General features: G+C 40.8%; 1 protein-coding gene across 3 annotated transcripts in view; it reads left to right on the top strand.

Annotated features, from left to right (window-relative positions):
• Nucleotides 1-16269, top strand: part of LOC144009223 (partitioning defective 3 homolog) — a 270024-nt gene that overhangs the window by 89968 nt on the left and 163787 nt on the right. For 2 of the 3 annotated variants that reach the window (XM_077508825.1, XM_077508824.1), the window contains exons 5-8: nt 1098-1235; nt 12187-12290; nt 13074-13157; nt 15388-15513. In XM_077508825.1, the coding sequence (XP_077364951.1) occupies nt 1098-1235; nt 12187-12290; nt 13074-13157; nt 15388-15513 (452 nt within the window). Of the gene's footprint in view, nt 1-459; nt 500-1097; nt 1236-12186; nt 12291-13073; nt 13158-15387; nt 15514-16269 lie in introns of those variants that run through there. The other variant, XM_077508826.1, reaches the window with a different exon arrangement.

Genomic DNA, 16269 nt, shown 5'->3' with positions numbered 1-16269 from the left:
ATAGCCAAACAGACCGTTCGTTCCAACTGAGACGACAGTTCAGTACACGGGGTGTGACACAGCAACCCTCCGCCCGATTAGTGCGCCTCGCCGCATCGTCTGATAATCCTTTTTAAAGACACTCCAGTTGTCAGAGCCGCAACACTTCCAAGTGAAGAGAGAGGAGATGGCTATTAAGCCTTTTATTTGGTCAAGAAAATGTCCTTTCTGGACTGGGTCACGCGGAAAGACCGAAAGAGATACAAGCAGCAAACACCCCCCCCGGAGGAGTTCGCCTTTTCTGTCTTGGTTTGCTCAAAATCGAGCTCAGGTGCAAACTGTTTCCGCTGATCATCCTTGAGAGGTTGTTTAATTGGAGTGCAGCTGTGCTAAATTCAGTTCATTGGACATTAATTCAAAAGGCACACACATGACCATATAAGGTCCCACAGTTGACAAGTGCATGTCAGAGCGCCCATCACGCCACATTTGACTCTGAGACTTAGAGTGGTGCACCAGGGTTAGATTTCTCTCAGATAGTTTCAGCTCCTTTTTTTTTTTATTTTATTTTTTTTTTTAAATATTAAATGCAGCTCTTTAAATTTTTTTTATTTGTTTAAATTGCTTTGACATTTCTTAACTGCGATAGTGAGTGAGATAAATAAGGAATATGATTAGAATTACATCATAGCTGTCATTTCATATGAAGTTGAGGAAAAAAAAAAGATTTTGATGACGGTTACCCAGAAATGAGTCATTGCACTTTTCGGAGAGAAAAAAAATAAATAAAAAATCATAGAACTAATTAGAATTTGATCAAAATGAGAGAGTTTGTTTTGCACTTTCCAATGGAAAAAGTGCTTTACAAAGCCCAATAAAATAATAAATCCTTGGACGAGCTGCAGTCTATAGCTAAACTAGCTAGCTAGCTGGGGAGACTAGACTATTGCACTCCCCATTCAAGTGACATAGAGCACAACAAAATAAGGTTAATTCTGATCTGCATCAACAAAATTAGTATTCAGTGTTTGCTTTATCCACCTCCAGTAGAATCCCAATTTTAATCACCACCGACTAATTTCAACTGTATGAGTTATAAACTGTGCACTTCTTTAAAGGGCAGGGGAGGCCATGTCTACCGGAGTCTTCCACGAGATGCAAGTGGCCGGACCACTCAGTTTCAAAGAGAGATGACTAGATCGTCCCTAAGTGCAAACCATCCAATGGTGGACCGATGGCTTGATCGACAAGAACAGGTATGGTGGTTTAGTCATAGAATATAAATTTTGCTAGCTCGTTTATCTGCTATGGAGCTAGCTAGCTAGCACAAGGGGCTTATGCCAAACTGTGGCAGGGTTTTTACCTTCAGGAAAGTGTTCCATTTGAAAGTTATCAGAAGTGACAGAGAGCTGTAGGCAGAATAGAAATGACCTCAGGGGGGCACCTTATGTAATGACTTGACAGCCTCGTCTTGTCCTTACCACAGATACCTGCACTGACCTGTGTAGCTTTTTTTTTTTTTTTTTTTTTTTTTTTTTTTTTTTTGACAGATAACTTCCTTTTCCTTTAAGAAATGACATAACATTGTGAGTTAGTTAGTTGGGTCAGTAAAAATGTCCACAATATTGATCTTGTGCACTGTGATGTCATTTTTTAGTCGACGGCAAAATGGCCGCACATTCCTCTTGTTGTTGTCCAAATGAGACACCTTGTCTGGAAGATTTTTTGAAGGAAATCACAGTGGCAAGGTGCCTGGTGAAATAATCAAGCCAAATGTTGAAAACAAAATTATCTCTTTTCAATGCCACAAAGCCAGAAAATGACCGAGAGCAACACAATAAGTTGTTTTTATAAGTTTAGCATCAAAGATTCGTCACCAATCAAACACAAATTAGAGTTACCTCAGTTTGTTGTTGTTTTGCTTCTTGTATTATACAATACGTCTGGTATTTTTTATTTATTTTTTCTAGCTCAGAATTGTCTGTTGTTAAAGCAGTTCAGAGTAGTAACCATGCTTAATTTTATATAAATGTGTTTTTCAATATTCTTTGATGATGAAAAAAAATGTGTATATATAACTTTATTAGCCAGTGTACTATATGTCCAGTTAAAGTACTTGAGGCTACAAAAAAAAAAAAAAAATGTGGTTAGCACATAAGTTGTCAGAGAAGATACATCAGCCTAAAACAAAACACTTTGCAGGGGTTGCTCCTTAATATATTTCTGCCCCCTAGTTATGTAAAAAAAAAAAATATGGGAACCACATGCAATGCAATTATCTGAACTGTTCAGGCGCACATGCACAAATACACCACAGAAGCAACCTGCTTCCGGCCTCATGTCAGATGATTAATTCCACAGCTAGAGACTACTGGGTGTCCCAAAAGTCACTATATACAATTCCTTTTTTTTTTTTTTTTCCATTTTTTACTTCCAGTGAAGCTCTTGGGATAGACTCTCCCTGACTTTGTGCAAATGCCTTCTCTAGGAGTTCGGTGTTGTTATCAGTGGTGGTATTAGCAGGTCTTCCACAAACTTGACATCGATAACACGACTTGTATGATGCGTTGGGGCTTACAAAAGCTGTGAAAGCTGAATTACATTCTGTCGCGATATTGCCAATATGTCGTCAGGTTACCATAACCTTGTATTTACTTATCTTCTTTTTGTTCCCCCTTGTTTCGATCCAAACGCTACATCGGGCACAGAGTCCTCTCCGCACTGCTGCTTGTTAGCGCACTCATTCTTGATTAGAGTTCATGTGTTCGGCTTCTCTGATTTGCCCCGTGGAGTGAGAAATCACTTTCTCAATGAGAATAATTGAACAGGGCGGTGCCAGCTCATTACCCACAAATCATTGGGAGACGGGGCACCTTAGCTGCAGACAATAATGACTTCGGGGAATAAAAGTGGGGTGCTTGCCCGGATCCAAACCAGCATGGACAGCAGTGAACAGATCTCATCTAATAATACAATTACCATTTGGTAAAAGTATTCCTGGGGTTCATTATTCATTCAGTTTTAATGGGTTAGTAAATCATATTATTTTTGTTTGTCGTTGTCTCTCACCTTTTTTCTTATTTGCACGATCCCATTCTCCACAGTGAGTCAAATGGGTCCACTTCAACTCAATGAGGTCCAGTATACTTTCCTCACTTTTTTTTTTTATTGGTCCCATTAGGGGGCGGATGCTTTTAAGTTGCCCAAGAAATATAATAAGGCCCCGGCCGACTATAAACATCCACTTCACGAAGCCGAAGAGAAACATGAGATGGGACTGCCTCACCATTTGTGACCTGAAAGGCGCATTTCATTTGCATCGCCTGCAGTACAAAAGTGGTCACAGTTGGATGTGAATGGGTCGAAATGAGGTGCTATTTCGCAACAGAGTGGATAGGGGGAAAAAAAAAAAAGTATCAAGAGAGTGAAGCTGAGAGAGATAGATTGAGATCGTAACTTTAGCAGTCAGTTACTTATTCCTCTCCCTACCAATGGGAATATCATATACTGTATATAGCATGAAATTCACCAGTGAATTGAACAGAAAGGAAATAAATGCGAGGTGTCACAGCGTCGCATGCTCACATTATCTGTAAAGAAGCCACATAAATTCCAAAGAATTGAATAGGGTGCTGTTATGTTGTATTGTGACATTGTATTGGCAATATTGTGACAGTTACGAGCAAGACTGTGCAGGCCAAGTATTTCACTTTTAGGGTTATGAAACTTTGATTTGGCAATTTTTAAGTTCAGTATAAAATAAATGTAATTGTAGTATAGTTTCATTATCATTATTATTATCGTTAGTAAGTGCAGTGGATATTTTGCCATGTCCGGCAACGTTCTTGCTAGCTCTATTTTGCCGTGAACAGTTCTGATTGGTCAGTCGCCGGACTCAGTCATGCACTGGGCGTGGTTCCTGCCTTGCTCCACCCGCTTCTGTCTTTTCACGAAGTTACATTTTGTTTTCCACCGAAGAATGGCTGATATCGGCATTAACTCATTCACTGCCACTGACGGCTATCCACGTCAAAAATCTAATTTTGTTTTTTACTGGACTGGCAGTGAATGAGATAATTACTAGCATTACCAGCCTAACCATAACCCTCAGAGCATATAGGCTGCTGTCGAGAAATTGTAGTTAAAAAAAAAAAGAAAAAGTACAGAGCTGCTTCATATAACTTCATATTATATATATATTTTTATTTTTAAAAGAAAAAAAAAACTCACTTCCTGTCACTTGAAATACAGTCCTGACCTGTGTCAGCGCTCTGCAAGGTGCAGTCTTGGTTCAATCCCCGACTTGGGTGGACGCTGCCGGTTGCATAAATCCACCGCCAAAAGTAGATCTTTGAGCAAAAAACGTTGGCTCCCTTGCCCCAAACCCTTCTCATTTTCTCTCTTTTTTTTTTTTTTTCCATGTTGTTTTCTGAGAGATCTGTATTATTCATTCGGCAGCCTTCCTGAGTCAAAATGTCGTCATCATCAGCATTCTTTTAATTTTTTTGTGTTCGTGTATGCAAGTTGGTGCTCTTTAATTCACCTGAAACCTGAAACCCGTCACCTTAATTGGATACTTAAAGAGTCCCACCAGTCGTGAAGTTGTCATGAGACCAGAGGAAGGACCAAAGGAAGGAAATATGAAGCAAACATCAACCAGGCATCACCCTCCACCCACAGAGTTCCAAATCCAGAATGTTTCACCAACCCGATACATCTGAATTCCAACAGGATTGGGGAGACATCAAGAGACCAGAGGAATGACTAAAGGAAGAAAGAAATGATAGATGAACCTCCACCAAAGGGAGGAACCGTCGATCTTGGCCACAACCGCCAGGGCAGCAGCAGAACGGGACACAGCGGGCTCACACGGCAACCCCCACCACCATTTTCTCTCTTGATATCCGATTGTCGAGAGAATTCGATCCACATTACACTTCACCTCACTAGATTTCTCAAGCCCTGTCAGAGGATTTCGGGACTTCGCTTCATTACAAATCCGGCACAGGCTCCTCATTACCCAAACACATCTCTTCATTTAGCCCCGTCTAAAAACACCGACTTGGCCAAATGGCTTTGTGTCCCTCTCTCATCCGAGCGTCTCAGATTCCAATTAAAACCAAATCGCAGGACCACCGCCACCACCCTGAGCCCCTTTACTTCCATTACGGCCACCTGCTCAAATAAGACAGCAAACATTGATCTGGGGAATAGACTGTTGAGCCCCATAATCACCAGCTGAAATGTGTACCGTCGGTTTACTTTCTTCAATAATTCATCGTTCAACGTGAGCCGTCTCATGGTCTCTCCCTCATTTATCAAATCCTGATCTTCAGTACCATTTGGAATGAGGTCAAAATATTGTTAACATGAGAATTAAATGCGTTTTTTCATACTCCATTTTATTTTTCAGTGTTGACATACTTACTTGATTTGACATTTGTGAGTTCACTTGGCAATTTGGCAGTGCGGTGACGTGTGATTTTTTTTTTTTTGTTCAATGGAAGAAAAATGTATTTAACCACATTTCATATCTAGACTATGTGCACTCCCATTGAAATTAACATCACTGATTCACTGACGCTCACTGACCTTCACAGCATAAAAGATGGATTCAACATTCTAAGCAGTGGAAAGCAGACTGTCCTCCTTCTTAATAAGCTCAAAATGATGATTAATCTCCCAGACGCAACCAGCAAGCCCCTTTTTTAATACACTTTTAAAGACTCGGGATTCAGAAGAGTCCATCCGCTCCCAACATCCTCACCACTGTAGGATTACCTCTTCCGATCACCTCTCCGTCACCTCAGTCAGGTGTCTATAAACATAATATGCCTTTTTGAAGTTTTCTTTCATACATCAGAAACGCTAAACCGTGATTTTATAACTGACGTGAAGTGCTATTTGAATGTAAATGACTCTCTACGTTCTGTTTTCAATGTAATACCTGCTCTGGATAAAAACCCTGCAATGATAACTCAATTTTCTCGTATCCGTTCCCCCCCCCCCCCCCTCGTAGAAGCTGTCTCGGGTTCAAGAGTGCTCGGGTCTTGTGCCAATCTTTATTGATGAGTCCTGGTCACTCTGCCCGCTTAGGGTTCTGTTATTGACCTGGTGATTGATTTAAGCCCTCATAATTAGCTGGCCTAATGATATTATAGTGCAATTTACCAATATAGTAGGCAAAGGCACAGATAACTGTGTCATTGATAGATCAGTCCAGACCTGATATATAAAACAGGCCCTCGCAGATGATTGCCTCTCAGGGAAGAAAAATGCAAATATTTTGCACCAGACCATACGGACTGGAGAATTGATCCTATAGAGGAAGATAAGCTTCCTTTTGGCAAATGTTCCACACACATTGCCGTCTGTCTTTTAACCTTCCCTCCCATCTACATGCCACGATTCTGTTCCCTGATGTGGACAAATGCAGCCTCACATCTCTGATTTAATTAGCTTAACTGCATTAGGAACCTGTCTGTCTCTGTAATTTGCCTGAAGTAAATCCTCGTCAGAACATTTACAAGCCAGGCACACTTTCCACATCAAATGCAGACAGATTTTAATTTGGTTGAGGTTGCAGAGGGGAGTAGCTAAAGCATAAAGCTGATTTGATATATTGTAGCTTTGAGTCTCCGACTGCACAAACAAAGCTTGGATGTTATGTTTTATGCACTGGGGGGTTCAGTATATTGCTTAAGGACACTTTGACAGGGTCACAAGGACTCGGGTTCGAAATCATAACCACCCTGAACCATGCTGCCAAATAATAATTGATGTTGCCGTTATGATCAGATCACCGTAGTTAATTGTTCTGAAATACATAATGCAAATGGCTGAAGTAATGTAAAATGTGTTGTACTGAAGCTTACTTACGGTTCCTTGTGATCCAAACAATTAAAAAAAAATAATAATTCCCCGCCAGAACAATCAAATGCTTTATTTTCGTCATGTTTCATTGTAATAAGCAGCTCTAGTTAGGGCCCGAGCAGCTACCGCTGCCATCTGCTGGCCATAGTTAGTGGGTGATTTCACAACTCATTGAACCGGCTGCGCTGCACTTGGACGTTGCACTGACCACTGATATATATATATAAAAAAAAAAAAAAAAAAAGTAGTTGACGTCACTTAACGTTTATGGCGGCATACATCGTGATTTTATTAAACATGTTTTTGGCGGTCAAAGAGTTAAAAAAGCACATGAGCTTTGGACACACAAATTATGCATTTCAACAAGAGATATGACCAGAAAAAAAGATCACCGGTGCAACACTTGTTCTCACATATACTTGTAGTAAGAAATGTCAGGCGTCAATGTCAACCAACTTTGTAAAAACAGTTAAACATTTGCGAACATTTTATTTCAACACATTTGCCAATTCCTGCACACTGAATTGACCATCACCTCAAATCACAACAATAAAAGGAGATGAGGAACTTCTTTGGACAACCGCTAAATTCTCATGTTCAGGAGGGTAAATTGATCATTATGACCCTTTCATCCACTGATCAGTTTTCCTCTTTGCTAATCCTTGTAAAAGGCTTTCTTTTGTCTGCCGTCAATATAACTTAGTGTCGAATTACTGTTATATATTGGTTGCTTTAATGGTGGTGTGGTACGATAAGCCTGCAGTATCGGAAGGGTTAAGGATGTTGGAAAAAGGGCGGGACTCGTTTCTAACCCAGTCACGGAGGCCGCTTTGGTCACTAATTTAGCTTTAATGACAGTACTCGTCTGGATTTGAGCGATACACGATCCAGCAGGGGATTTTGACGGTGACCGAGCATGAAAGATGTTATTCCATAAGAGCGGTTGTTCTTAACCTGGGTTCGAACGAACCGCAGAGGTTCGGTGAGTCAGTCTAAGGGGTTTGGCGGAGCCTCCTAACATGTATGATTTACAATATCGAGTTGAGCAATTCTTACCCGGCACAACTATAGCTATTTTCATTTTAACTGGGGCAAAACGTATATCTGATGGGGCTTGAGCACCCCCTTAACACATTCACTGCCATAGATGGCTTTAGACGTCAAAGATTCATTTTTTTTTCTGGACTTGCAGTGAATGAGTTAAAGTGCCGGAGTAGCGCCATTCTTGATTTAAAAAAATAAATAAAAATGTTAAACTGCGGGATTAAACAGAAAATTCTGGCTCAAAGACCAATCCAAGTGTTGGCAATTGCTTTGTGGTGTTAAAGGAGCCTTAATGGGACTATTAAGAGTTATTAGAAGCAGCTTGTCTTAGAACGTCGCCAGAGTGCATCACAATAGTACTGTGATGTCATGTATGTGCCTTTTATGTTATACAGTGTTTAGTCTAAATGCAGTCCTGCTGGCGCTGCAATTATGGCGGTTCCCCTCACATCTCTACATCCCCCTTAGACAAAAACAATCTTTTCACATGTCGCCATTGTTTGTTGCCATTAGCAGGTTTACATTATAAGGTACATTTCAGATAACCCAGTTAAACTAATATTTTCAACCTGTCCAATCAGGATGGAGGTGAGGGTGTGTCTTTGTCCATATTTCAACAAGTCAGTGCTTTACGTCAATTGCTTACTTCCTCCAGTTTTACATGAAGTGAAAACATCCATTGTTCATTCCAAGACATTTCGACATCCTGCTCTTTGGCCTCCATTGTTCTGCTTGGCACAGGCCGGTCATTATAAATGAATGGAATGGTTTGACAGAGAGTTCAGCATATGAAGTTGTCACTCACATGCACATACAACGCATGTGGACTTTAGCCCTTAAAGGGGGGCGGCGGCCAGAAACCCACCATTCTTCGTGACCTTTCACCCTTTCCTTGTTGTCGGGAGGGAGCGTTCCTCCTCCCCAGCTCCCCTAACAGCGACATGTTGTACTTGGCCATGGCTAATGGCACAACACACACACACACACACACACACACTCACGTACGCACTTGCAGTGGTTTTCCTTTAGTGTATGAGCTGTTGGAAAGTGACAGCTCCTCAACACGCAGTCTTTGTCCCCATCCCCCAAAGTGGACTTTATTATAAACGTGAGCGTATGTGTGTACGCCAGACAGCTGCTACCTACTCTTACTCCTCCCAGCTTTCTAACCTGCCAGCCAATTTGAAGGTAACAAGACTTTGCACTTTGCAGCTTTGTCTCATTCACTCCCTCGCTTGCTTTTCTCACACTCACCCTCCCTCAATAAAGCCTTGACCCTCACATTCTGCTTTTCCTTCCCAATACGTCAGATGTAGTGGATTTTTATAGGGGTCCAGAATTGATCTCTAACCCCTCCCTACTCTATTGGATAAAGGAGGTTGCTGGGCAAGTTAGGATGGAGCTTTATTAGGGACAAGCAAGAAGGGCAAAAGAGCAAGCCGGGGCTGAGTGCTACTGCAATCTGAAAAGCCTTGTTGTTTTCCCCACTCCACTGGTTACCATGGGACCAACGGGGTGCTAAAAGCACTCAAGGGAAGGGAGAAATGGAGGGTAGGGAGAGGAGATGTACACAAAGAACGGGAGAGGTGATGGAGAGTTGAAGGAGAAAGAGGTGAATGTATATTTGGGCTGTCTTTCATGCTGTCACTCAGTGCTCAGTAAAGACGCACAATAAGCGCAGGTTGGCATTCGGGAGAAGGTGATGGTCACCTTCTGCCTCGGGTCACAAGGAGACTCAACTGTCATTGTGTTAGTGACGGAGGAAGTCAGCAGCTATACTCTGTCTGTCTGTCTGTCTATCTATCGTCTGTCTGTCGTCATCTATCTGTATGTCTGTCTCTGTCTGTCTGTCTGTCTGTCTGAACCCGCCCGCCCCCGAGCTAGTACCGATAGATGGATCTATAAATAGAAGTTGGCTAATAGCTAGTACCGATAGATGGATCTATAAATAGAAGTTGGCTAATAGCTAGTACCGAGAGATGGATCTATAAATAGAAGTTGACTAATAGCTAGTACCGAGAGATGGATCTATAAATAGAAGTTGGCTAAAAGCTAGTACCGATAGATGGATCTATAAATAGAAGTTGGCTAATAGCTAGTACCGATAGATGGATCTATAAATAGAAGCTGGCTAATAGCTAGTACCGAGAGATGGATCTATAAATAGAAGTTGACTAATAGCTAGTACCGAGAGATGTATCTATAAATAGAAGTTGGCTAATAGCTAGTACCGATAGATGGATCTATAAATAGAAGTTGGCTAAAAGCTAGTCCCGAGAGATGGATCTATAAATAGAAGTTGGCTAAAAGCTAGTACCGATAGATGGATCTATAAATAGAAGTTGGCTAATAGCTAGTACCGATAGATGGATCTATAAATAGAAGCTGGCTAATAGCTAGTACCGAGAGATGGATCTATAAATAGAAGTTGACTAATAGCTAGTACCGAGAGATGTATCTATAAATAGAAGTTGGCTAATAGCTAGTACCGATAGATGGATCTATAAATAGAAGTTGGCTAAAAGCTAGTCCCGAGAGATGGATCTATAAATAGAAGTTGGCTAATAGCTAGTACCGATAGATGGATCTATAAATAGAAGCTGGCTAATAGCTAGTACCGAGAGATGGATCTATAAATAGAAGTTGACTAATAGCTAGTACCGAGAGATGTATCTATAAATAGAAGTTGGCTAATAGCTAGTACCGATAGATGGATCTATAAATAGAAGTTGGCTAAAAGCTAGTCCCGAGAGATGGATCTATAAATAGAAGTTGGCTAATAGCTAGTACCGAGAGATGGATCTATAAATAGAAGCTGGCTAATAGCTAGTACCGATAAATAGAAGTTGGCTAATAGCTAGTACCGATAGATGGATCTATAAATAGAAGCTGGCTAATAGCTAGTACCGAGAGATGGATCTATAAATAGAAGCTGGCTAATAGCTAGTACCGAGAGATGGATCTATAAATAGAAGTTGACTAATAGCTAGTACCGAGAGATGTATCTATAAATAGAAGTTGGCTAATAGCTAGTACCGAGAGATGGATCTATAAATAGAATAATAGCTAGTCAGGTTAGCACGTGTGCCTCCCAGTACTGATGACTCGGGTTCGAGTCCAGGCTCCGGCCTTCCTGGGTGGAGTGCCTTGGATACGTGGGTCTTCTCCGGGTACTCCGGTCTCCTCCCACATTCCAAAGACATGCGTGGCAGGTTGATTGGGCGCTCCGAATTGTCCCTAGGTGTGCTTGTGAGTGTGGATGGTTGTTCGTCTCTGTGTGCCCTGCGATTGGCTGGCAACCAGTTCAGGGTGTACCCCGCCTGCTGCTCATAGGCAGCTGAGATAGGCTCCAGCACCCCCCTCAGAAAATGGATGGATAATAGCTAGTCACGATAGATGTATCTATGAATAGACAATGTCTAATAGCTAGTAACATTAGATGGGTTGTGTATATCGGACTTATGGACTTGAATGTAAAATATTGCCTTTGATTTCCATTTCCCTCTATTTCTTCCTATGAGAGAGTTGCGTTTTTAGATGTAGCCCCCTATGTCTTTGGTGATTTCCTCAGGAGGCCATATCCTTTTGTCCACTTCCAATCTATGCGTGAAAATAGCCAGCCCACCTCAGGGACTTTGTGAATAATGGCCGCACGGGCAAACCAGGACCTCAACTGACATGCAGCATAATTAAGCGTGGGCCGGACTTCATTTTCAAACTGGATGCTTGGAGAAGGGAAGCCGTTGGATAGGTCAGGTTCGTCGAGGTCCAACGGTCGACTGGTCATCCGACTTTATCACCCTACTTGAATAAATAAATAGAGTCTCTTTGCATTACAGAAAGCCAAGACCTTTTCGGACGTGTCTGACAATTCAGTAAAATGAGAGCAAATAGTTTCTTTAGGATGCAATATTACGTCTGAAGGCTGACAAGTGCAAACACAAAGAATTAAAATGACTTCCTCTTTTTTTTCTTTTCTCCCACCGAAACAAAATATTGAGTTCATTGTGCTTGTCAGTTGTTGATTAACCTCAAGCTACTTCGCCGTAACCAGAGATTATCAACAATTGTTCCCAATGTTATTAAATGTCTCGCTCCCTGAAAGTTTCCCCGCTATAGAGGCTCTTACTTGTTCCAAGCAGGTAATTGATTTAAAAGCCAGTGCAGATAAAAACACTACCAAACAGCATTAATGACAGAATGAAAAAGTATGGGAGAGTTATCGTCTTTTTTTTGGTTTCCACAAGGGCATTTTTTTTTTAAATTGTCTTTTTCTTATTTTGTTTTTAGGAGGAGGAAGAAGCAAGGCGAACACATGAACAAAGAATTGAAAGGATAGAGCCAGTGGGAAGAGCTGACTCCTCATTGGACCATTCACCAGTATTAAGTCTAGAGTGCGTGACCTCCATTCTGTACCTTTTGTCTTAAATTATTTTTATTTTATATATGTTTTTTTTAAATTATTTATAATTTTTTGCATGTTTTTATTATTATTATTATTATTATTATTATTATTTATTTTTATTTAAATTTATTTTATATTTCATTAAGATTTGTTTTTATTTTGTTAAAACAAAGTTCCTGACTTAACAATTTCACAACTTCAACATTTTGACAGCAAATTAATTACTTGTACCAAGCGGATTTGGCCTACTTTGCGATGTTCGTTTATTATGTAAATTAAGTATCCATTCTATAAACTCTTTAACTACTGTGTCCTATACTGAACATGTCAACGCCAGAACTGCATTTCTAGAAACCACTAAATGAAGAAATAAAACACACTCGCCACTTGAGGATGACAAGATATGCTCGAGGCACCGTGGTCACTTGTATTCATTTGTCTCCATGTCTTTATCTGCACAAATTAACCCGCCCGCCCCATGATTTGCACATTTTTCAATTAGTCTGTTTTCGTTTCTAACACCAATTTGATCTTAATCACTTAAATGGAGTCTCCATTTGAGTCCACGGTCGACCCAGAGTTTCGCTGGAGTGAAAATATACAAACTACCAGTCCATGCTAACCTCCACCTCTCATAAATTCCCTCAGCCAGTCATGTTGACGACCACGCTTTTCTATAATCATGTAATTTATGTGTTTATTATTCCGTGCATGTCTCCCACCCCGTCCTGCCTCCCCCCCTCGTCTCACCCCATCCATCATCATCTTGCAGAGCCATGCTCAAGCCAGTTGAGGTGTCCAATAAAGGAGGGCCCCTGGGGATCCACGTGGTGCCATTCAGCTCACAAGATGTCAGGTAAAAAGATGGAGTCTTGGCACATAGCTAACTAGCAAAGGTTTTTGAATTACTTTTTGTCAATCAAAGACTGTATATTTACTTTGACTTTATTTGCATTTTCTCTGCCAAAAGATAAGCCGCCTCAGCCCACAATATTTCTTTTCGCACAACTTGGACCGCTCCCAACGGGAAAGAGAATAGACTCAAGTAATTTTACTCTTGACTGCACCGTTTTTAAAGGCTTGTTATGTTTCTTTTCTATTCTAACCTTTGTCCTCAATCACAATAATATCTGCTCAGCCTTGAAGGTGATTCAGCTTTCTGCCTTGCATTTTTTTTCTTGTAAAAACCAATGCATACTGTCACTGACAGAGCGCAGGACATGCAGTGTATCCAAGTTCATGGTTATTCCAGCAAAAAACATAAAGGACGGTGGACGCGGCCAAATGTAATCAAACTAAAAGCATGCCCATAACACTAATCCACGCTGCTCGCCAAGGCAGAATCAAGGTGAATGTGACTACTCAGCTCCACGGAACGTGAGACGGGGGAAATGAGTTGGAAAGACGGAGCAAGGAGATGAAGTGGGATGACATTTGGAAGTAGAAGGGGCGTGGCCGTCATGAAGATTGGATATGTGTCATTTCTTTGGGGGCACTAATCCCATTGCGGCGCATAAGCAAGTGTTGGGAAACTATATTTAGGTTTGATCTATTGTCATCGCTGCCCTCAGAAGCTGTGACACCTTGAAATATCCTGTGTCAGAGGAGAAAAAAAAAATTCATTAAATATTCATGTCACGGGGTATAGGGTGACCAGAATTCCCGTTTCACCGGGACAGTCCTGTTTTTTTGTCCCTTTATCACGCAAGTCCCATTCGGCATCCCGTTCTTTGCCATGTGTATGTTTATCACACAGTTGTCATAACGATTCGTACAATAAATCCATTAAAAGTGAATTTAACTGTTAGATTCCTTTCAATTCTTGTCAGGTTTACCTTTATTAACTCATTCATTCGCCGCCATTTTCACAGAAGCAATCCCGTTCGCTCCCGGCTGTTTTACTGAATTTTGACTGATTTTGCAAGGCCCACAGAATATTGTGTTCTATTGCTAGAAAAGCATGGAACCTATCAAAAGAAAGATTAAAGTCTAGTATGTTTCTATCTGTTTCCGTTTTGCAGCAATTCGCATTAGAAGAGAGCTAAGTTTAATCAGTTTTCACAAATCTATTCAAAATTGTCAGTAATTGAGATTTTTTTTTCTACCTGGCCCTGGTTGATCTCCTTTGCTCCGCTGCCACCTGCTGGCCGTTTGTGTAATAACTACCATTTCTGCAACCGTTCTTTGCAGTTGAGAGGCTGCATCAAAGCCTTCTGTATGCTCTAGCATCAAAAACAAAACAAAACAAAAAAACGTATAAATACTTCTTTGGGACACTTAGAACATTAAAAAAAACGTGTTTACACGTTATTGGGAGCAAATGAGTTAAGTGACGATTCAAACGAGCAAGGAATATACGGTAATATAGTCCTTTTTCTTCCAAATCTAATAAATTCACAGAGTTGAAGGATGCCATTTAGGTCGAACTCTTGTTACACAAATTGAGAGGGTTTCTGTATATTACCATCATCACCATAACAGTGTGTAGACAAAATCATCTTCAAAAACAAATGAAATTGTTTCCCCTGATCAATGATCAAAGTCTCCTGCGTTTGTTTCCCCCAAGTCATTAAGGTTCGGCGATGCCGTAATCTCCATGTCGGCAACACATTGTTTTCAAGCTGCCAACACTTATTTGAGATGAGGCGCAATCATGTCTGCTTCCAAGGCGCCCACAATTACTCTTGTGTTCAACACAGTTAAGATGACCTGACAACGTGGTATCAAACAGCGAGGATGACGACAGGGCTTCTTTTGAGCCTTAGTGTAATTGTGTACCCCCAAATGAGGCACTAAGATGAGTCCGCCACGTAAACGTGGATGTCCATATTATGAAGCCAATTAGGGCAATGTTCTGAGAGTGGCCTGTTTTGCCTGACAATGCTAAAGAGGTCTGAAAAGCTGCCCTTGACATCGCTTTTAAGAAGGGTCACATTTTCGACAAGTGCTTGCTTATGAGTCAAGTGAAGACCTTGAAATTGACTGTGAAAAAAATCTTTATCCAGTTGAATAATGTTGAGTGCAAAAACTCAAGAATTAGAATTCTCAAATGTAATATTTCTGGTCTGTTGTGCGATTCTTTGCAGGACGCAGGGCTTGCTAGTCACGCGTCTGGAGCGTGGAGGCAAGGCGGAGCAAGAGCATCTCTTCCAGGAGAATGATTGCATTGTCCGAATAAACCAGGGAGATATACGGAATCTTCGCTTTGAACAGTAAGCTGGATTATTTTGGTCGTACCTCATCCGGTGCATTTTTGTGTTTGAAGCATTTTACTTATACTTTATTATATTTATGACACTTCCACTAATATTGACTGTAGTTTTTATGGGTGTGCATCTCTACATAAAAGACGATATATGTTTTTTTTTTTAGGGTGCAAAACGACGGTTCGTCAATCAGTGGGATTACGATTCAATTCAGTATGGCAGTTTGACACATTATTTGATTACTTTTTTCTTTTAAGGTGCTGTATATCGCGCCAATAAATAACAATTTGATACCTATCGTGATATATAAATAGAACGATTCATTTTGGATCAGTTTGACGCACTCGCAAATTTTAAATCACAAAACGATTCAACCCTCTTATCATCTCTTTACTTTAGTATGACTTCACCTTATTCTGGACTAACTTATAGTCTAAAATGAAAGACAGAGTAGGTTTGCTATTCTTTAAGACCAACATTAGCTGCTTTAGCACCAACAAGCCCAAGAACTTTGAGTTCTTTGTTGTAAACGTTCAGCAGGCAATTCAGAATTATGTTTCCACAGCGTCTTCGAGTTCTCGGTAATTAATTCAAATGAGCTTGATTGAGCCCAGCCCATGTAAAAACAACGCCCCCAAATTTGACCAATCATCGGCCGGCCGATCGATCGCTGAGCTCATCTGCAAAGTATACTGTATATTTCATGGCGCGCTGTTCACGCACAAACACACGGACACCACACACTCAACCGCACGATAAAAC

The sequence above is a fragment of the Festucalex cinctus genome, chromosome 20, assembly GCF_051991245.1.
Source record: "Festucalex cinctus isolate MCC-2025b chromosome 20, RoL_Fcin_1.0, whole genome shotgun sequence".
Classification (NCBI taxonomy): domain Eukaryota; kingdom Metazoa; phylum Chordata; class Actinopteri; order Syngnathiformes; family Syngnathidae; genus Festucalex; species Festucalex cinctus.
This window is presented reverse-complemented; position numbering and strand designations above follow the sequence as displayed.